This window comes from Anarrhichthys ocellatus, unplaced genomic scaffold, assembly GCF_004355925.1.
Source record: "Anarrhichthys ocellatus isolate YVR2014 unplaced genomic scaffold, GSC_Weel_1.0 scaffold37, whole genome shotgun sequence".
In the NCBI taxonomy this organism is placed as follows: Eukaryota; Metazoa; Chordata; class Actinopteri; order Perciformes; family Anarhichadidae; genus Anarrhichthys; species Anarrhichthys ocellatus.
This window is the reverse complement of record NW_022280067.1, coordinates 334,353-357,697: the sequence shown is the minus strand read 5'-3', so window position 1 is coordinate 357,697 and position 23,345 is coordinate 334,353. Positions and strand designations below refer to the sequence as shown.

Here is a 23,345-nt window from a genome sequence, read left to right as displayed (position 1 = left end):
CACACACACACACACACACACACACACACACACACACACACACACACACACACAGGCATCCCACATGTGAAGGCAGGCAGGCTGTTGCCTTTGAAGGGGCCCGGCCTCCTCCAACTGTCCCATGCATGCTTGAGTGATGTCAGCACGGCTGTGGAAAGATTCCTTTCCTGTCACACACACACACACACACACACTTCCTTATCACACACAATCTCTTTTCACACACCAACTTGTCTTGCCTTCTTTACTACTTTCTCAAACAAATGCACACACACACACAGTTGCTTGCATAACACACACTGACTCTGACTTTCTTCCTCTCTTTTTCTGTCTTACACACAGACACACACACACACACACACACACACACCACACATAGACAGAAAGAGAGACACTCTTGGCAGGATGTGCAGGGAGAAAAAGGGGCCGAAAGACAACACCAAGATTAGGAAGCTTTTGTCACGGCTCTGTGGCAGACTTTAAAGGCCTTGGCTCCCTTCCCCTCTGCCAGATTTCTTTCTTTTCTCACCCTGTCTGTCCACCATCCCTCTCTTTTCACGGGGGGAAGGTAAACATTTGGTACACAGAGACAGAGAAAGGGAGGAAGGATGGAAGGGAGGGATGGGTGGAAGAAGGATGGAAGCCGCCTGTTGCCCCTTTTAGCCTCGTTTTTTGTGTTTTTGTATTCAAGTTTTAGTTTTAATGGCGGCTTTGTGGCTGTGTGGAGGATGAGTGGAGAGAGGGAGAGGTATGCAAACAGAACAGAGCCTCAACAATGCCAGCCAGGTGTCTGCGTTGTTCCCATCTGTGTGTGTGTGTGTGTGTGCATCTAACTTCCATGTGCACATGTTGCATATGCACTCTCAGTTGAGTGTGTATGTGTGTGTGTGTGTGTGTGTGTAGAGGTATCTTTCAGGTTCCGATGAGTAGATGTGTGCATGTCTTTTCCCCCAGGTGTGTGTCTGTGTGTTTGAGCCCTTCATGGTCACTGACTCCATTCACCTGAGCCGTCCTTTCACAGTGAAAAGGCAGTTACTGGTAAAAAAACAAAAAAAAGCTCTTTGGACAGCTTCTCTTCATCACCAACCACAGCTGCTGTTGACTCAAGCGCCCAGGAATCTCCTCCATGGGTTCACACCCTTTTAACCAGCCAACTGCACACCAGGGCCCTTCGAGAGTGAGCAAAAGGTCCTGCAAGACCTCAAGGTCCAGAGGACTAAACACTTGCTCTGGCAATGGACAGGATTTGGTCAGAATGCAGCCATCTTATTGGTCGGAGGACGGCTGCAATAGAGAGGAGCAAACCTTCACCCATTATTGTGATGCCTTACTTCCTTCAATAGTATGCTCACTGACTCACTGCAACAACTGGACTTGCAAAACCTACATTTTCTAGCCTCTAATTGCTATATGACACTAGTGATGTTGACAGAAGGTTTATGTCAGAAGAAGAACAAAACAAAACAGTGACTTTAACCCAACAAAGAGTCCATCCTCCATCTCGACAGCTCAGGAATGTCCTCACAGCCTCCTGCTCAGCCAGCCGTCATACACACTGAACCCCAAAGGCCTTCAAAACCACACACTCCAAAAGGTTAAAAGTTCCATTTCACAAAAAGTTTCAGTGAAAATGTACGACACTGACACAGACTTTCATCCTCTTTTTTTCTGTCACTATTTTTCCTTTATTAAAAAAATGTAGGAACCTATTTTACCGATCCTCTTTTGAGTTGAACAGATCTCTGCAAAACAACGAGAACATTTTTCTGACATGATATCTCCATTGACTGAATATGTAATATGTACTAAACCATCAACATCCCACTGGAACTCTAGTGTGAAAGAGGCTTATCAGATCAAAAAATATGAAGGTTAAACTAAATAAATGTCTGTATTTGAACCAAAACAGCCCCCAGAATGCATTTCAATTCTGTAGAATAAAGCGACAGTGACTTTTCACACAACAGGATTGATGTGGATCTCAAGAGCTCAAGATTCACCTTTAAGACTGAACAGTTTGAGGATTTCTGTGATGGATTCACACCCATTTACATCGTCACATAGAATCCTGAAAAGACAGTGTATATGTTTTCATTCACTGCTGTTTGCATTAATCTTTTATACTTAACAGAACCTCATATATACTATATAGAGTCTTGTTGGTTCTTATCCTTCAGGTTTTCTTCAAATTACCATCAAACCTCCATTACCTTTACGTTATAAATAAGAAATGCAAACTCAGGAGTTTTGATGCCACAAGACAAAGTCATAAAGTTTCCTGATTCACACAACCGATTTCATTAAACTCACTCAACCGTACTTTAAAATCTCAGTGGACAAATTGAAACACTTCACTTAAAATGGGTTTATATTGATATATAAAATAAAAGCTGCAGTTCTGAATAGTTGTAAATGTCCTCTTTAAACAGCGTGTCCTGTGAAGAGCAGAACACACTTTATAATCAAATAACACACCTTGTGACATTACACTCAGGTTTCCTTGTGGATTGGTCCACAATGTCATTTATTATTGTTTTCTAACTCATTTGGATGGTCGCTTGAGACTTCATGAATGTTTTAGGAGGATAATCGCTGCTTGTTTGTGTAACAGGACACATGGCCTGATATTTCACGTGTTTATTGACATTTCTACTGCGTGTTGACTTGTGGGCTTTGACCTCGAGGGAAAACGTATGATCTCAATGAGACTCTCGCCTGGTTAAACAAAGGTGATAGAGAAACACAGTGTGCTAAATGAAATGAAAGTTACTGCATTGTTAGATTATTTAAAAGATTGTTATTTATTCCGAGAAAGAAAAAAAGAAAGAAAAATCAATAAATAATGAATTTCATCCAAGGATCCAAATGACAAATGAAGAAGTTATCGGGCCTCTGTGACGTTTTCTCCTCCGTTCCTGTTTCTGCACATCTCTTTCCCGTTTCATTCAACACTTCCACACTCTTCACTGATCTCCTCTCCATTTTCTCATCACATCTGTCAGCGGCTCAGCTCTGTGTCATCCTCCTCCTCCCTGCTTCTCTTCATCTTTTCCTCCTCTGACTGTCCTCCTCCCCCTCGACTCTTCAAGTCAATCAAATTCACATGGGAAACAGAAGAAAGCAGGAGAATCAGGCTATAATCTTTGAGATAAGGAAAGAATGAAAGTCTGATGCCAAGGATGGAAACAAATAGGGAAAGTCACGTATTTGCCTCGTACAGTTTCTTTTATCTGGACAGTTTTCACTCACACAAACACAAATGTAGTACGTCTGTCACAGCTTTAAATCCTACACAACCTCTGCTATTTGTTTATCACCAGTGAAGCTTACCAGATGTAAGGAAATCCAGCGGATCCAGGATTTGTAAATCCCTGGGTTATATCATGTAGTCATGAGTAACTGTTGACTTTGCAACAACATCAAAACCACAAATTCCTGTGAGGGATTTCACTCCTCTGAATTTATTCAGGGTTTCTTTTCTCAAACTTATTTTCCTTCCCCCAGGCTCATAAACCCCTGATTTCAACCTTCAACTTTACAATCCACAACGTTTTTAAACAGTGTTTCCATATTAATGATCCTATGTCGGTCAAAACATCCAATACATGAGGGGGGGAAAGGGTCCGGTCCGTTGTATGTGATGTCCGATTCAATTTAAATGAAAAGTGGGGAAACAAGGCAAAGAAATTGAAAAGAGAAGTGGAGAAGTTTAATTTAGCTCCTAAATAACTCTTTTAACAGACTTTTAATCTAACGGTCTTTTACTTTTTTGTTCTGAAAAGTGATGTTTAAATAAAGCTATACGCCATTGCCATCTAAAATAATGCCTGCAGCCACCCATCATTTACTGAATCCAGCGTTTTAGCATCTTTCTGTGCATTGTTTTCAGTATATTTCCTGCAACTTTACTGTTTTGGGTTAACCCTGTTTCCAGACGCTCCAGCCCCAAATGTTGGCTCAAAGGCCCTGAAACGTTCAGGTTTTTAAAATACCGTCAACTTTGTGTCATCTGCTCTCAGTCTCTCTGACTGGACCGTCAAGTCAAGATCAGACAGTAAGCGAGTAGCTGGAACATTTAGCAGCTAAAGAGTCGGATATGTTCCTCACACGTTGGTGGAAATCGAGCACATTTGAGCACAGACTCGACTCCTAAATAGGCAACTGTTTTTTTAGCCACATCAACTTTTTAATAAAATGTATGTATTGCTCTTTTTGTGTTTACAGCTTGTTCTGCTGCCCCCAAGTGGCCCAAAAAAAAGTAATTAAAACTGCTTTAACGTGTTTGTTGGAGGTCAAAGAGCCAAGTCAGAAGTAAAGATGATGCCTGCGCTGACAGCCACAACTGCTCAACAGACCAACTCTAGCACCACCTACCACTTCATCAAGTCGAAGGACTGGAAAGGTGCATGTAACATGTTGCTAAAAGCCTGGAGACTCTGCAGAGTACTGCTTTAAGCTGTTTATTATCATCTTATTCTGCTCCCTTGTCCTGCCCCGTGTCCACCTCCACCCTGTTTGCAGTGCCCCGTCCTTTCAGCAGGCTTTTCTTTCACCGTCTTCTTTCCCTAAATGAGTCAGAGGGGCAGAGCGAGATGCTGGGCCTTCACACCCTCCGTCTGCACACACCGCTCGTCCATCCGTCATCCCTCCAGATGGACATGTTGACAGATGAATCGCCGGCTGCAGTTCTCACAATCGAAGGGCTGCAACTATTTAGAGGGCACTCACTTAAAAACATTCCCACGGCACTGAGAGGTATATTGTACTGGACTGGAATGTCTTTCTGTGATGCGTCAGAAACAGGCAGAAAATTGATTGATAGATACTCAGGAATAAATATCTTGTCTTGCAAATACTGTTAAAATGCCCCGTCCTGCTTTGATTAGATTCAACCTTTAAGAACAAAGACTGTAACGTGTAGATTTAACTTTTTTAATGGCACCAATAAAATGATTACAATGGGAAAAACAACATTTTTAACCTAAATGACAATAGACTGTACAAGATTGTCGATACAAAGATTATCGATAAAATTTCGTATATTCCGTCCGTACGTATAAATACAGTATCTTACAATGACATGAACATGGTATTTGCTACATAGCTTATTACTTATATAACACAAAATCCACTCATGCAGTATAATGCCCAATTATATGAAAATAAATCACGTTTAAAAGAAAATAAATTAGAAACACAATTTATTTTTTGAATCTTGAGACAATTTAGTATTGATAATGTTTAGAGGGCCAATGTGTTGCTCGAGCTACTGTTTGGACCTAAACAGTCTAAATGATCTAACGCTGACTATATTTTCAACACTAATGTGGTTCCATGCACATGCTAGTGGTGATACACAGTCTACTGGCAGTCGATTAGCTTTGACACAATAAAACTACGCTGGGTTCCACTTGTAAAACAGGTGAAAAAAAGAGAACTGAAAGGCAACGACAGTTTTCACAGAAAAACACAGCGCTGGTTGAGGAAAGTGTAACTGCTCGGAAACTTTTCCACAACTCCAACATTAGAAGCAAAAATGAAAAACAATAGGACACACTCCAGCTGTTCAGGGCGACTTCGACAGATGTTTCAAAACAGAAAAGATGGGAGGACAAGAAAAACATGTCAGAGGGAAAGCTACTAATGCCACATTTCAAGACCTATATTCATATCGTTTCTGGCGAGGAAATCATTTTTGATATATGTTATTCTTTGTGATCTGATGTATTTTTATACTGTATGTATTTGAATTGTTGTACAGGAAAGAACAAGGTCACAGGCTGTTGTTGTGGGTTTGAGATGCACATGTTAGTTGAATATGTCTCTGTGTGTGTGTGTGAGTGTGTGTGTGTGTGTGGCTCATCTGATCTGAAGGGGGCATGTTTTATAGGCTGCACCTTATTAAAAGTCTCCTCATTCAGAAAGTGAAATAATACAAAGAACTTGACGGGTTTGAAACAAAATAAAAATGATGCAAAATATGCAATGACAGAAAGTTTGGGAAGGCTTGAATAGTAGTTGTGCATAGAGGAAGTATCCATATGTATATTCCCGTGCATTTTCCTACTTGAGTTTAAACATTTATGAGCAACAACCCATGCTTAAGAACGACCACATGTGCAACTTAAGTTACCAGGTGATTTCAATATATCACTTCCTGTCACATGCTTGTTAAAACACACACTTGTAAAGTTCTCACTGTTGTGTTTCGTCCCGTCGAAGGTCTGCATAGAGAAACACTTGTGCAATCGACGGCTTGACGAGCCAACGGTTTCTTTCATATTTGCGATCTTTTTATGTTTTATATATCTCTGGAGGGAGTCGCCCCACTGTTTCAACCATTATGTTACGTCACATGGCGTGAGAGTGCTGTAATGTTAAACAGCTGATCTTTCGTTTCTATATAGTGGTTCGATTCATGCGCACAAAGGAAGAACAAGATGGACGCCTGAGAGAAGGTCAGTTGTGACTGGCTTTCAACTGAAACAGTTTGTTGGGGCAGATTTCCAATTAGGTTTGATTCGTCTACCAGGAGAAGTGAAACCGCAGTGATTCAACGACAGAACTACTAACGGATCATTCAAATACATGAACAAACCAGGTAACAAGAGAAGGTGGGAATCAGTATGTCTCCAAAACCCAGCAGACTATGACACTATAAAAAACAATATACTCTATTTCACCAGTTTTGCAGATGATTTGATGCTTTAGTTGTTGCATTTTTATAAGTAATCTTTAGATTTTAGTGCGAGTGGAAACACATTTTAAAGGCTAAAAACTTGATCATCATGATCTTTGAGGTTTTGTGGATCCCTCATACCTTTTGGTTGTGGGTCTTATAACCACCTAGCACCGCTGACCATAACTTCATATCCACTCTCTCCAGCTGGCGCTTATGTTGGCTTTGAAACCGGCTTTCTCCAGGATCATTTATACAGTCTACTAATTGCTTCACTCATAACAGCTGCAGGTGACCTCCCTGTTTACAAATCAAAGGCTCTGAACACCCACACAGGTGTTTTCACTTAATCTGGCTGATTGGACCTCTGCTCAGGATGAAGCCAGGAGGAGCGATGCTGGGAAGTCGACCAAACCCAATGATTTAATAAGAACTGTGAACGTTTCAGTTGCCCCATTCTAATAGATGCAACAAAACTAGTGAGAGTAAAGGAAATATGAATCGAAAACACATGTGAGGGCTTTGAAATGGCATTAACATGAGACCAAACTGTAATCACATACAGCGAACATGCTTAAAATCCATCTCATTATTTAAAACATCTCTTTAGGTTGTCAATAGAATTAGTAGGAAATCTGCCGATGAGTGAATTAAAACATTCAGATTTAAATAACCCGGACATATCTTTGTATATATCAAGTGATTATTCTAATCTTTTGTCATTATACAGCACTGAGAACAGTTGATGTACTTGTAGCTGGTCAGCAGGTACTGGTGTAGTAATTAACATCACTTTTTGTAGAATATACGTCTCTAAATGTTTGTGATACCGATATCTGTGTCAGTTTAAAGCTTTTACCTTTTCAGCATCTAAAATGTTTTGATGCAGCATCTTCCAGTTTCCTGATCCGGCTGACAGAAAGCTCTGCAGGTGAGAAGGCAGCCCTTAATCCAAACCTTTACCTCTTTAGGTAAAAGCTCCAGACAGCAGATGAGTCCCTCTGCTTCGTACCAAACCGTGTGTGGAGAACAGAGCCTTAGGTCGTATCGTGCAGCGCTTTCGGAAGAAGACTTGAGGACTTAAAGTCAAAGAGTTTAAGATGAAATTCCTCTCTTTTATGTCCTCTAAATCTCACAAGAGATTAACAAGTATCTGTGACATATCCAATGATCCGACAGTGATTCATGGAATCTGGAAACAATTCTTAGAAGGCACCGCTTTACACCGAGGCATTGTTGATGATCCCTTTGCGCTGTTTGCTTAAGAGGTTGAACGTATGACATGGAGGAGAACTGACATCCTCCGTCTCTCTCTTCTTAAGTCAGCGAGCATCAAACAAAGTCGAAAAGGCGAGAACGTGAAACAGGAAATGACACCTTTTTCTCCAGGAAGTAAAAAAGGGCACAAGCTGTACTCGGTCTGGAGGATCTCCTCGTTTGTAGCAGAAATCGCACCGTAGCTGCTTCACTAATCAATCTACGGAGAGAGATCCTTGCAGTCTGAACTCAGTAGCCCAGTATGACATCACACAGTACCCAGATAGCAGCTGGACATTTATCAGAACGGCTGGCGGCCCGGCAGAAGCAAACAGCCAGCAGCCTTCATCCTTTGCAGAGGGTGTGTGGATACTGTTTGCCTTGATTTGTGGTTTTTTTATGGCTCAGTTGGGCTGATGCCTGAGATATACTCTGAACTGAAGCTATTACATTACATACATACATGCTATATTTCTCTTAATAGATCACCCAGGATGAAGTAGCGTGCTGAATGCCATATAATCGTATTCCACTATATACATGAGTAGCTATAGTTGGAGCCTTTGTAGCGAAGGCTATTTGTACTGTTACTGAGGAGGTTGTGGTTGTGTCCAAAGTACTAAAAGAAGAGTTTGAGCAAAAAAAAAAAAGGACAGAAAAGATTTTGTCTTCCAAAAAAGCTTTGAATAAAACATGTTTTGGGGTTTTTCTCTCATAGATTTCACTGGATCGGCTTCCAGATTTGCCTAAAAATAAGAATCTTTGTCTTCTTTCTTTACATTCTTCATTGAATAAGTCTGTGTTCACACAATAACGAGGCTGCGGCAGAATGAGGAAGAGTTGGGTGACCCCGTGTTTCTGGATATGAATCCGCGCGGTCTCTCGCGTTTGTCAGCAGCTTGTATGGACTGTTGTGAATGAGTCTGCATGCACCAAGGCGCGCTAACACTGGTAGTGAATGTGCTGGTGCTGGTGCACTTTCCCGTCCACGTGCGAATGCGTGTGCGTGTGTATGTCCGTGTAGATCTTCGGGTAGACCTTGGGAGCCAACGCAGCGCCTCCCTGAGCCAGGAGCAGCTGCTGATGGGCGACGTAGTCCTCGTATGAGAGACAATCTTTATCCCCGTTGGCCGGCTGAGGAGGCAGCGTCGGGCCGACTCGGTCGCGATTGGCCGCGGGCAGACGCTGCGCAGCGGGAAGAGCGGAGGAGGACGAAGAGGAGGAGGAGCAGTTGCGTTTTGATTGGCAGAACCAGAGGAGGACGGTGCCTAAGATGAAGGCGATAACTGCGGGTATCCCAATAATGACGGGCCAGGGGAGGCTCGGGGACGTTGGCGTGGGGACAGCGTTGATTTGGGGCTTCAGATCTGCGAAGAGAGGAGGAGAAAGTAAGAACAGAAAATGACTGAAATAAGATGCAGTTAGCTGGTTGTTGTAAGCTAGCATGTTACCAGCTGGTCAAATTAGGAATAACTTTTTTCGTAAAATGAACCGTTGTATGAGAATATGTTGAACAACCTCAACTATGATGACTTCAGGAAAAGCTAGTTTGGTAAATGGTATCAGCAACAAAAGTATTTTTTCAAATCAAACCTGCTGGTCAAGTATCTTCCTCTCCAGTATATCACACCAGAGAATTACGTATAATTACTACAGCTCCCTATGCGTGCATGTTAGCTTCCTCTGACCTGGTAGCACAGTCAGGTAGGCGCTCCTGAAGCTGTAGCCCATAGTATTGGCTCCCAGGCAGATGTACATGCCGGCATCCTCCTCCTTGGCTCTGGTTATCAGCAGCTTGTTGAGGTAGGATCCGTCAGGACGAGACCACACCTCCCCTGTAGGCAGGACCACAAAGCGATGGTCTCCAACCTTTAAATAAAACCATACCAAGTGCAATATTAATGATCGGTTCGGTCAATTCGCCTCGGAAAAAAATACGTTAAGATGCAGCTGTGCATGTGTTTGTACCTCTATGGTGGAGTTAAACTTGTTCTCGTCACCAGGTTCGACTCTTTTCAGCCACTGAATAACCGGCTTGACGTCACTGCGGACTTTACACTGGAAAGACGTGGTTCCTCCGTAGTCCACCGTGGTGTTCACAGGGTGAGTGCCAGTCAGAATGGGTTTAGAGTTGGTACGCTCTGAAGAAAGTGACACATACACGGACAGTATATTTAATATCAAATTCCATTTCAGTTGACAAAGTGTGAACAGAAGAAATTGTTGTATTTTGTCAAATTCAGCTGTAATCAGAAACTCTGAACTCTTTTTGTTCAATTTATTTGAACTGAATGAAACTACACAACCCTGTGACCATATAACATGTTTTCCAAGCATTGTTTGAACAGTATCTGCTGCATTCAGCACCACATCCTCCCTCTCTGCTCTAGAAACACAAACAGATGCCTTATCTTCAGCTCCTGCCCTTTCTTCCTCAGTTTATACAGCAGAATAAACACACCTGCCACCGACATTCAATAGTCTCCTTCTTAGTATCTGCTAATACGATCTCACGAGAACGTAACCCGAGATAAGAGCAGGTGTATGTTTTTACTGAAGAACTATGCTTAAGACACTTTGCAGTGCTGGCTTCCTTTTCTTTGTTTCCAATGCATTTGTGGTGTTATGGAAAGGGTTGCACTGTTTTTTGTTCTCCTGAGAGCTCACGGTGCTTTATGTAAATGACGAAACCTTGAAAAAATGTTGCCGTCACATCATGTTCTAAAGACATCTGGTAAGCTGACTGCTAACAATGAAATGCAAAGAAACCACACATGCAAACAACACGGCCAGAACTCAGCTAACATCTAAATAGAAAAGCACAAAAAGCAAATAAATAAATGCATTTAATGTATGTCGTAATTATTGGAATCCCAGAGGGATGCTTCGAGTGCTTGTCAAGCAAGTGCAAACCCATGTCCACTTGATAAATGATCATATTCAGGAATTACAGTATGTCCATGATGTACTGCACTCTGGTATCTCTACTTATAAATTATGTTTTGTGAGAGGTCTACTTTTTTCTTCAAGTTCTCTCTCTAACAGTTGTGAATGACTGACAGCCGGGTGAATCTCTACTGATAGAGAAAATGTCACATTGGACAGACGCGAGCAGCGGTTGGATTTACTTCCTTTCTGTTTGTGTCTCTCAGGAAAGACTACAGCTGTACTTTAATGTACCACAGATGTGGAGAGTAAACGAGAACGGAGCTGGTCTGAGGCTCTCAACACATATATTTCAGTGCACACACACACACACACACACACACAAATGCAACTCTACCAAACAGCTTAACGTTAAATCATCCAGCGTCAAAACAGCTTTTGCAGCCGTCCAACACAACCTAATACCTCACAAAACACTCACAAATCATCGCGGCACACATTCAGCTCTCAACAGAGAGAAATCAACCCTTTTTTAGACAGCAAGCGCAGCTGGTTCACTCTACAAACTGGAAAAATTCCTCGCTCGCTCGACTGCTGTTTGCCGACGAGCCTGGTGGTGATCAATAAATGCCACTGAAGTGAAAGTTATTCAGGACTTCTATACTTGGTGCAACTCATTAGAGCAGCACACTGGTGCACGAGGGCACCGTGGCTCTACTTTGCAACCAACAATACCTTAAAAGACTTTACTTAATCTATAGCATTAAAAACTAAAAAATGGACATTCACGTTTTGATTACTTCACTCTTTGTCAGCAAATCATTTCTTATAGTTGAAAAGTGAATCATGGTGTCCTAGATCATCCGATCTTAGACATTCTACACAATCACTGTATTGTGAGTCAGAATGGAAACCCATTTCAAACCCTACAGGTCTCTCAGTCAAACAATAAAACACATACTGTGTACAACACAATGCGTGTTATTGTTTTCGTGAGACACATTCCTGCTGGTGTATCATATATCCGCACCACAACTCCAAAAATGTGCTTTCTGATGTGTCACAACGTGAAATCAGCACATGCAGCCATGTTTGCACATAGATTAAAGCTTTGTACCGGAACATGTTTTGGATGTTAAATCCCTTAAACGTTTGAGTGGATTATTCAATGGATAATAAATAGTCTTTAATTATGGCACCATCAGGCAAAATTGCCAAATATTTGCTTTTTTCAGCAGCTTAAATTTGAGGATTTCCGTCTTTTCTACGTTTTGTTTTGGACTGTTTAAACAAGAAATTTAACAATGTTGCTCCAATGTCAAGCAGTTCACCAATTTCTGATTATATACTAATTGAAAAAAATGAAGGATTATGAAAATTGTTTATAGTTGCGGGCTTGCCTAAGAGTAGCTTGAAAACGTTGCCTCTTCGTACCAATACAAGAAGTCCAACACAAACTGGGTCAGAGAGACAACATACGGATGATGGTGGAAAAAACATTTAATAAGCGATCTCTATCTTTGAGTTTGAGCGTCCAGTTGCATGGTAACTCACGTATGACTTCCACTTTGTAGGTGGCGTTGATCTCTCCTGCTCTGTTGGACACGTGGCAGGTGTACTTCCCGCTGTGCTTCGGCATCAGGTTCTTCAGACTCAGGGTCCACTTCTTCTTCTTCCCTTCCCCTTCTCTTCCCGCTCCAGCGTCCTCGTCCACCAGCGGCCGGCTGTCCTTCAGCCAGACGATGTCGGGTCGAGGGTTCCCGCTCGCCATACACTTCAGACGCACTGAGCTGCCCACTGGGCGAGCGATGACGCGCTTCCTCATCTTTGACGGCTGAGTGAAACGTGGACGCACTGCGAGGGGAGAGAGGGAGAATTGAAACTGTAAATAGAGAAAGAGATCTACTGCTGATATTGGCTGCCTGTGGAATATGCATGCATAGTGTAAAGTTATGTAGATAATTATCACACAAAAACTTTCTTTCTCAGTCGGCTGCAGATGGGAACAAAAGGAAAGGAGTGAACCAAAGAAGTTATGAGTGGAGGTTTACAAAGCAGTTTTATTTTTACAAGCTGTGTTCTGTTCTTCAAACCGGGGGAAAGAGAGCAGATCGGTAAAGATGGTGGAACTCATCAAAGATTCCTATATGAGACTTTTATGAGACGTAAAGAGCGATCAAAGGCATGTTATCTGAAGGGGCCGCTGCACAAAGGGAGCATTCAGAGATGACTACACACCATGAAATCAATTTTATTTGAAGTTAATAATAATCTGGCATCTTCTACACACAAGTACATTCATGGCTGGTGTGAAAAGACGTCCTTGAGTCAACATTCAGACATCTGTTTCTGCAAACTTTTTAAACAAGAACGATGGAATTAGGGACAAATTGCTTCATCTCAGTCTGCAGAGAAAATTGCTAACTTGTTAGATGGGCATTTCTTTATGCAGTGTAAGGAGCGTCAGACGGGCTGAGGTCATCGTAACAGGCAGAGCCAAGAATTCCATGTTGTGCAGTAACAACACATGGCAGCGTGCCTCTCGCTATATACAAGCTAATTTGCTGTAATACACATAATTGTTTGTTTAAGAAAAATGTTTAAATCACTTCCTTTCTTCCCTGACACAAAAGACTGACTCACATGACCGGGAACCTGCCCACACACGCCCACCCCCACACACACACCAGATTCCTTATTTTACATGGATCCAGCACCTCTGGCCTCAGGGTTGTTAAAAAAAAGCCATCTAGACAGCAATGTAACGTCACTGTAAATATCCGGTCATGAATGCACATCTGTGCACAAGTCATAAAAAGCCAGACAGCGACTTAGCATCACACCAAACATCCATTCATTCATGCAAATCCTTCCTCACAAAACATTAAATGGACAGTTAACCACAGACACCTATTCAAACACCCACATCCCTCCATGTAGTTGCATGACTTAACCCCATCCCGCCATTCAAAGATACGTTCTCCAAAACAAGTCCCATCTGATCTCAGGCTGTCCTCGACCGACGAAATAGTTGGTCGACAAACATTCATTCATTCAAAAAGACTAGAGATGACCGATTAGTCGACTAATTGACTTAGAGGGCCCTAATCTATTCACACACATATATCTCGCTTTAAAATACACAACAATCAGCGAGCAGTGAACGCAGATCAAAGAGGGAAAAAAAACAACTATCCAGTAGGGAGGGAGGAGAGGAAATCATTCACAGGAGCGCTTGATTTTTACAGCCCTCACGTTCTGGCCACAGCAGATAGCCATCAACCGGGGCGATAAATCTCCCTGAAACTACTGCAGTTGCGCCTCTTTCTTTGGACACGGTTATTATTCCAGCTCTGGGTAAACAAACGAGGAGGAGAGTTATGTGACGTGGGGATTTCACTGCGGCTACATTACTAGGTGGAATAAAGTTTTCTCCAGACCGGCAGGAAGCTGGACAGGAAGACAGAACAAACACCCCCCCCCCCCCCCCCCCCCCCCCCCCCCCGCTACTACAGCTGAACTGTGACCGGACTGAGTCATTACATGTAACAGAAAGTGGAGGATAAATAGAAGACAGTGATTAATACTTTAATGTTTTGGCAATGTCCTTCTTTGATGATTACATGAATTCAGTTGGATGGCTTAGGCTGAAACCAATGGAGAAGAGGAGCCAAAGCAAAGTGCAGCTGAACTCTTTTGGCTAAAGATGAGACTGGAGAAGCAACCAAATACAGCAAAGTGCAACTGAAATGAACTGATTTATACTGTTGAAGCTGAACCAAATCAAACAGAAGTTAAGGAGAAAACAGATGGAAAGAGAAGGAGAGAAGTTCAACTCGAGGTTAACTCGCACAGACTGACAGATTGCTAAAAAGAGACAAATAAAACTGGAGTGACGGCGAAGACATTGAGAACAAAGAGAGGGAGAGATGGAGTTAAAACAATAAAAAAAGAAAAGGTAAGGGAGAAGGCACACGAAGAGGAAGAATGAAAGAAAAACACAGCGAGAATGCGAAGTGAGAGAGCGGCGACAGAGAGAGGGAAGAGGCGAGAAGGTGAGAGCCAGAACGGGCGAAAGGGCATACTTGTTCTGGGTCTCAGGGGCCACTTCAACGCCACACTTCACAGTGTAAAAATACTGCTGACCCTCCGACGGACCGCCTTTGATCAGAGAGTGTGTCAGAGACAGACAGAGGGACAGAGAGTGTGTGTGAGGGAGAGAGAGCCTCGTGGTTTACTAGTTCCAATTCTCAGATGCGGCGATTTTTGCTAAATGTATAATTTTGGTGAATTTTGACAGGATTAGTTTAGATTTGGGTTTAGGGTTAACATTAGTATTAGAATTAAATTTCTCTTTACACATTTTTTTCTGAGAGTTAGATGAAAATATTGATACCACTTTCAACGTCTGCATTAAGTATGGCAGATTGAGAGAGTTAGCCTAGCTTAGGTGACCGTGGCTCACTGGCTTAAGAGGGTTGTCTGGTAACCGCAGGGTCAACGGTTTGATCCTTGACTGGGACGTGCCACGTGTTGAAGTGTCCCTGAGCAAGACACTGAACCCCCGGCTCCCCGGGCACACAGGGATGGATCAAATGCAGAGGTCGTGTATGTGTATATGACAATAAAAAGGATTTCTATTTCATAAAGACTGGAAGCGGGGGAGAAAAGCTAGCCTGGTTTTCTCCAACGTTAACAAAATACGAATGCTAAGCTAACTGGCTCCAGGTTGAAGCTCCACACATAGCTCACAGGTTGTATATGTGGTATTGCTTTTCTTATCTTGCTCTCGGAGAGAAATTGAATAAGCATATTTTCCCTAATTCCTTTTAAACAAGGTTGAGTTTGTACAAAGTTTGTGATGATTTATCAGTATGTTTATCGATGAAATACAATCTGTGATGTCCAGTTGGAGCAAGTTAATGTGTTAAAATGTTTATCAAACACCTAAACACTGCACAACGGTATGAAACGCAGGATTTAAAACACTATCACTGAGACATGGATCACATGGTAAACAGCAGAAACACACTGTCATCGCCGGAGAGGCCTCGTTCGAATAAATAAGGGCGCTAAAGCTGGTTTGAACGCTGCCTGAGCTCAAGCTGTGAGTGTCTGCGTTTGGTTGTGTGTGAGCAGAAAGAGGCAAATAAATAAAGATAAAGAATGTGTGTGAGAAAGCAAAGAGAGTAAACGTTTGTTGACATTTTAGTGTGAGTGAGTGAGAGCCTTTCTGACGGAGAGAAAGAGAGGAAGAACTGGAAGAGTTGGGGATGAGGATAACAAAAAGCAAAGAAAGGAGGGTTAAGTTACATGGCGGGGTGACCGGCGAGACTTTGGGGGGGAGGAGGAGGAAAGAATGTGTCCCACCAAATCACACCTCACACAAATAGACTGCTCTCCACTCTGTCAGAGCCAATTATCTCAGCAAACAAACACCCTGATGTGTGTCTGTGTGTGGGCCACAGTGTGCAAGGTGTTTATTGCACAATCTGCTACTGTGCTTTTTAAAGTGTTACACACTGCCAGCTATCTGAAGTGTCCCTCCTGGGCCTCCTTCTCATTTTCAAATGTTTATACGCGTGCAGTGCAGTGATGAGATGAGAGACGTTGCGAGCGGTTACCCAGTTTTCCGGCCAGCTCCGGGCCGTGTTCAGAGTCTCCATTGGCCGTCCCGGCTCCACCTCTTAAACTGGAGTCATCTGGTGAGGGAGAGAGGAAGCATCGTTAAGTGAAGTGACAACCTGTGAATAGTTGATATACTATACAAAGAGACCTGATGCAACAAACTCCAACCATCAGACAAATACAAATGTGAATTTGTACTTTCAATGGTCGATGCTGAATTGTCTTGATGAAGTCATGATTTCTACACCCACTTGTTGCTCCAGTAAAATAAACATTAATCTTGTGCACAAAGCTCAGCTGGGTCTCTGTGCTACAAACTAAAAAAAAAGAAAAAGAGACGTGGACTGTATGCGAGTTAGGATGGATTAGCAGGAGGAGTTTGTCTGTCTTCTATCAGCATCTGACAGCTGTTTCATAAGATGCAGCTGTTTCAGCATGGGGTCATGAGGTGTGATGGTTTGTTCATACACACATGAATTCTAAGATTTCAGTGATACATTGGTCTGCCCTCTCAAATTGGATGCAGATTGTTACCATTTAAGGAGGTAGAAAGCAGAAGCATCCCTGTCATCACTTTAAAAACAACAGTTTTTGTTAAGGTAAAAAGTAGAGAGAAGTATCAGGTGAAAAAGACTGTCCGCATCACTAAAAGTCAAAGATATTAAAAAATGACAACGTTATAGTACACACCTGGTTTGCAGGTAAAATGTGGTGGAAAAGGTGAGACTGAGGTGTTACAACTCACTGGAAAAAATCACCTCTGGCTTTCAAAAACGTACTTTCCCTCCAGCTGCACTCTGCCCTCAACGAGCCACCATTCATTTCAAATGTCTTGTCCAACCAGAAAACCAAACGACAAACAACATGATGTATGTCTGTCCTCTAGTGTCCCTCTGCCAGAGACTTGTTGCTGCTGCAGCTCACTGGTGATGAAAGCTGTGAAATGAACACTCCAAGTCCCCCTACATGCCTCTACCCTCAACTCTAAAATGACTCCTTCCTGACTCCGTGACACTGAGAAAGCAAGATCATCAATTTGTGCCCTAAACATCTTACATTTTTCCCAAAGATGATCGTATGAGAAAATTCTCTTTTGAATTCCTCCCTACTGTATGTGCCTATATCATATTCCACGGTATCATATTGCTTTTACTCTAACGCTGGTGTATCGGTTTCCCTCCCTCAACATGTCTTCCCAAATTGATTATCAAAAAGATACAAACATCTGTCCGAGCCTTCACGCTACGGAGCGCTTCAAGATGGAGCCAATGTATCCGAGGGGCCCTTTAACAGAGGAGGTGGGGAGGGAGGAGGGCTGATACAGAGCAATATGAGGTCTGTCAAAATATGTGAGGGGGGGGGGGGTAACTTGGCTTGAACCTGAAACTTCAACCAAAGCCTGATGGTAGTTATGGAAAGAAAGAAAAAACGAGATCCAAACAGCCTCGGACCACCTGCGGTAAATACGTGAGAGTGCGTGATTGTAAAGGAATACGTTCATCTTGCATGTTGGTACAAATACGGATCCGCGAGTAGATTTTCGAAGACCACCTGAAAGCTCAGCGTTTAATGCAGCGCCAGATGTCTTCAGAGCATCACTATTTTGGATGATGGGAGCGAAAGACGCATTTGAAATGCAAATACGAGGCACAACCTGCATCCTCGGGGCTGGTATTAATAGCACACAGGCAGGCCGCCCTGTGCGTGTGCACGTGAGAGTGTGATATGAATTCCTGTAGGGGCGTGTCGGTGCAAATGTGGGTGCATGCGTTATTTAACTAAGTGGTAACTTGAGGTGCGGGTATTCCCGTTGCACCTCACTCCTTCCTCCCTCCCTCCCGCCACATGCACGGCGTGTTCTGAGAAAGGGCATCGCGTTTGAAGCCCAGCGGCACGGGGGTCTGATCTAAAGGGGGGAACACGGTTTAGCACTCTTAACAGCTAGCGGGCCCTCCCCCAGGCCTGGTGCGAGCCTGTAAACCTTACTTGGCAGACCTCCTACGGACCCTCTCACAGAGGGGGGGCTGGACCGCTTCCACTGTCGATACAGTGCAGCCGTGCATCCAAGTCATCAAAGTATTACCAAAATTCAAAACATGTCCATGTACAGCAGCTGTATATTATGATGCTGATGCAGAGACACATCAGAAACCGACAAGAGAAAATCCACTAACTTGTTCAGAGGGAAAACTGAATGTGCGTGGTCTTATTAACACCATTGTCTTGAACATAACTTATCATAAATATCTATATATCCACAGCATGCTCTTTTACAACTGTCTAGTCTTCTACAGAGTCAAACTGTAACAGTATTTTTCAAACCCTGCAAATCACAAGACTGATGTTAGACATCCTGGCTTCAGAAACAGTTCCTGACAGCAGAGTCAGTTTTACACCTTTCTTTAGGTCTGTTATACGAGTGCAAAGATATTTTTTTGGGGGGGAACGGACTTAATGTTTCACTGTTTGGTTCAAGCTGAACACACACAGAGTAGAAAACATATTCCCTCCCTGCTTCAGGTGTTTTCAATAAACAAAATGTTTTCTTCTGATCCCGTTCCACCTTCTAATGTTTGGCCAGATACTTTGGCTGGTGATTACAACAACTAATACACACACACACACACACACACACACACACGTACACACGCAGGCAAGTATAAGCAAGCGTTTTCAGAGTATCAATAACCGATAAGATAATGGCAGCTATATACTTAAAAAATTCCGGGCCGATGCCAAGAATCAGTGTCAGGGCTGATTGGCTAAAATAAAGTCGATCACAATTGAATCCGTTCTTCACCGTACTGTGTTTTGTCCACCTGAGCTTGCTAGTGTTGCACCACTGCTCTATTTCTCACCACAGTGCAGCATTTGGCTGCAAATGCGAATGAAAATGAAGTGTGTGTGAATGTGAAAATGTATTTGGGCGCAACGGTGATCGACTCTGAGTTTGGACACTGAGGTTACACAGATTCGCTAATTATCATCAGCAAAGAGCAGTGGACAAAGCATTCAAGTAGCTGCTTCTCATTTTTAGGCTGTTATCTCAGCCAAAGATTGTTTGTGCGGGAAGAAGCACCACTCACACCCTGCTTCACCACTGCTCAACCGCAAGTGGAGTGTTTCTGTAGTTCCAACAAATCCCACAGAGTTTCAGGAGTCACATCCTCCCACTTTATCGTTCATTCATACAAAACCAATACTTTGATACCAGGACCTTCAGTGTTTGGATCAAGTAGCTTGTGGGAAATAAGGCGTGTCAGATAGAAGTAAGCAACAGCTGTTATTTCAATGTGTCAGATACATATTTAATAAGTCCTCATTGGACTCGGCATCGGCAGCCACCCAATATTAAAAAGATTTGGATCAGGGCCAAAAGAACGTTTACTATGAGCTTTTGGACCACATGTTTCTGATTAATGTTCATCTTGTCTCGTCCCAGATGTATCTCTTTGAAGTTGTAGTCGCACAAGATGTGAGAGGATATCTACCTACATGTGAAGACACCAGATGTCCCCCCAAAGTCCAGTTAAGGTAAATAACCTGGCATTTAAATAGCGCCTTTCTAGACTTCCAACAACTCAAATCGCTTTACACCATTCACACACATTCATGCAATGATGGCACAGGCTGAGGTAAAAGGTGCCATCCAAACTGATGCTCATTCACACACACAACGACGGCACGGCCTTCGGGAACAGTTGAGGAGCCGGGGGATCGAACCGCCGATGTTCTGATATGTGGACGACCTGCTGTCCTTTTTTTTCAATTTTCAAAACAGTGTTTAAAACACATCTTTCATAATTCCCTTCTTTTGTCACTAATGAGTTTTGTATTTCTCTTATTGGAACCTTCACTCCCTCTCTGCTCACACGTGTGCTTTCCGTTTAATTTTTCTGCCTATTTTCTACTTTTCATTCCGCTCTCTTTTCATCTGCAGGGAGGGGGGGGGAAGATGGTTCAACAGTGTGCTACATTTCACACATTCACTGGCGGGGTACCCCTGTGTGACTGAGTGTGTTTGAATAACCCCTTCTCGTATTTACATTTAGCTCTGCCGAGAAAAGGCAGCAATTGGACATGAGCGAGCTCAGAAATATGAGTCCCAACAGTCCAGCGTGTGTGTGTGTGTGTGTGTGGTTGTGTGTGTGTCTGGAGGTGGGGAGGGGGGCAGTGTTTTCCTAAAGGGTCATGTCCTTCCAGGTTTTAATATAGAGACACTGGATATGTGGACAGAGCCTCTGTGTGTTCATGTGTTAAGGCTGCTTGTTGCAGCATCGGGGCCAAAACCAGCCTGATGCTGAGTTTGTGTATCCGACAAAAACCCAGTGAACCACCGTCAGTCCTCTAAAACTGACCACGGGCACAGTTTCAGGCTCCACACAGGCACAGCTTGCCTCACACTTCATCCAGACTTGCTGTTTCACTTCATATGGTAGACAGGAGCTACCGCAAGTGAACGCGTTCTTACATAACTCTGGAAGAAGAGGCATTGTTCAGTTAAACCTGGAGGGTTTATTTTTTGCTCCGGCAGCAACAGCTTGCTTTGAATATTGCAGCGGATTGCAGTTTTGACCAAAGTTGAAGTTTAACCCAACTGCATGGTGTGTAACTGATCAGAAAAATCTTGAATTAACCTGATAAACTCCCTAAATGAGGCATGTTTCAAGCAAGTTATTGTACAGTAAACTTTATTCTCTCACGGATGTTCAAACGTTCATTCGTGACCCTGAAACCAGCAGTTTAGAAAACAATCCCACCACAAGGTCCAACAAGTAGCTGAAGCTTTCGATCATATTTGAAGCTTTCGATCATCTGACATGATCTTCATCAGTAGTAAGCAGCCGTCACAGAATTATAGACGTTAACATCTTTTTTTCTGAAGGTCTCAGCCATCATACTTTCACTTTTAGAGCAGGGATTACACCGATCTGTACCACCGTATAACTCTAGTTTTTTCGATGTAACTAAAGTGCACCATGCCAGAAGGGTTTGTATATAATAATACAATATAATAAACAGGAATGATTGATCAATACATGTTTAAAAAGGGAATGCCTATCTCTATCTAATCTAACTTTCCCTAAAACAATATTTATTTACATGAAAATAAATGAAAGGTTTTACAAAAAAAATTGCAGCAGTAAAACTCTTTCCTGAGACACGAATAAGAGCAACTTTAAGCGTAAACAATGAGACATCATGAGCAGAAGATGTAAGATGTCTGAGGAGCTCACTCTCGGTTTAACACGTGACCTCTGGTTGGTGCACCACAGAGATTATTGGATTGCTCTTTCAGAAGAGCCTGGGCAGCGGGAGAAGTGGATAAATGTTGTTTCTGGGCGAAGAACTTGAGAACCTCATTCTTCAATACAGTGTTGCAACGATCCATCTTCCTCCTCTACTGTAACAACCAGCAGGAAGGAGGAACACCGTTCAGGGCTCGGACCCCCTGCTAAAACACACACTGTCATTATAACGCCATCAGTTCAACAATGCCCTGGAAACCCACGAAACCACATGTGTCTTATGTTATAAGCCCTTTATTGCTGCTGTTGGAAGAACACAAGAGAGTTGACATTTTGCTTTGGAGGGATTTTGTTTGTGGGTGAAAAGTATGTGTGTGTCTCGTGTTTGTCTGATATGCTGCATTTAGACCTCACGTTCCAAACATACTTCTCTCTCCAGCCACAGACATTTTAGGAACATTCATTTGAATTCAGCTGCCGCAAGTTGCAACATTACACACATTGTAAGAACCGGTTAGATTTACATGCTGTGGCTTCCAGATAACCAAAAGGTTAAAACATTTAGATGTTCTGTGGAAAGTTTCTGTCTGCAGAACGGGTCGTGTTTCATATGTTATTAGCAGCTCATGTAATCCATCGAGGACACCACAGACAGTGAAGACGTCGATTTCAAAACTACGTAAATAAATAAATAAGTTTTGTTAATGATTTTTCAGTTCAGGATACAGAACATTTATTAAAAACAAGGATCGTATTTTCACGACACAAAACACACTCACGGTCTAATAACTGTTTTTTCTGGAGCTTTCAATCGTATCAAACAATCTTCTTCAAGAGATGGATTTTGCTCCTTTATCATGGCGTCGGATCTGTTCGGTCTTCAGATGAAAAGTCCTCAATGTGCTGCACGGGTGAAGCCAACAGACCCATCTGCATGACAACTGATCAAACTCCTACCTGAGGAAGACTGTGTGATGCAGCCGAAAGCTCAGGAACAGAAAAAAAGTGAGTGGACCTTGAGTTGGGATTGTTTTCTCAAACTATTTCCAGGGTGAAGATCTATTGTGCGTAAGGATAATGTTATTTAGGTGATTAGGTGATTATTCGATAAGGTGACGGACGGATTGAATCAACAACAATTTATTGAGCAAAGTTTGCAAGTTCTTTCTGTTTTATATCACTGTATCACTAATTGATCTGCATTTTTCAACATATTTTGATCTTTTACAGACTAACTGATTAATACATAAAAAAAAAAAACATTATTTGATAATATTATTTCCTTTTGACAATGTGTTTTGTTGTCTTTGACCTCAGCATTGTCAAAGTATTAATTGATAATAAAAATATGAATTTGTTGAAACTTTAATATTATTGTGATTCTAAATTTGTCACTCAGGGAAATAGTTTTTCCTTATTTTTTTGGTAATAAATCCCTTAAAAGCCATTTCACATAGTTAAGATGCCAAAAATATGTTCATCCACACACGGTTCAGAGTGTCTACTCCGAAAGTTGTCATATTCTCAAGAGAAGACAGTGAGATGTGTGTTAGTGTACACAAGCGTCCACATCTGCACACGTGTACTACATACCCGTCGCACACACACACACACACACACACACACACACACACACACACACACAC

At 42.5% G+C, this 23,345-nt stretch overlaps 1 protein-coding gene across 1 annotated transcript in view; it reads right to left on the bottom strand.

The window, feature by feature from the left end:
* Window positions 1-4,918: 4,918 nt before the first annotated feature.
* Window positions 4,919-23,345, bottom strand: part of fgfrl1a (fibroblast growth factor receptor like 1a) — a 61,789-nt gene continuing 43,362 nt past the window's right edge. Inside the window, exons 4-8 of the mRNA XM_031866909.1 lie at window positions 16,447-16,524; window positions 12,377-12,676; window positions 9,905-10,077; window positions 9,625-9,805; window positions 4,919-9,303 (exon numbers count right to left, since the gene is read on the bottom strand). Of these exons, the coding sequence (XP_031722769.1) occupies window positions 8,879-9,303; window positions 9,625-9,805; window positions 9,905-10,077; window positions 12,377-12,676; window positions 16,447-16,524 (1,157 nt within the window). The 3' untranslated portion in view covers window positions 4,919-8,878. The remainder of the gene's footprint in view (window positions 9,304-9,624; window positions 9,806-9,904; window positions 10,078-12,376; window positions 12,677-16,446; window positions 16,525-23,345) is intronic.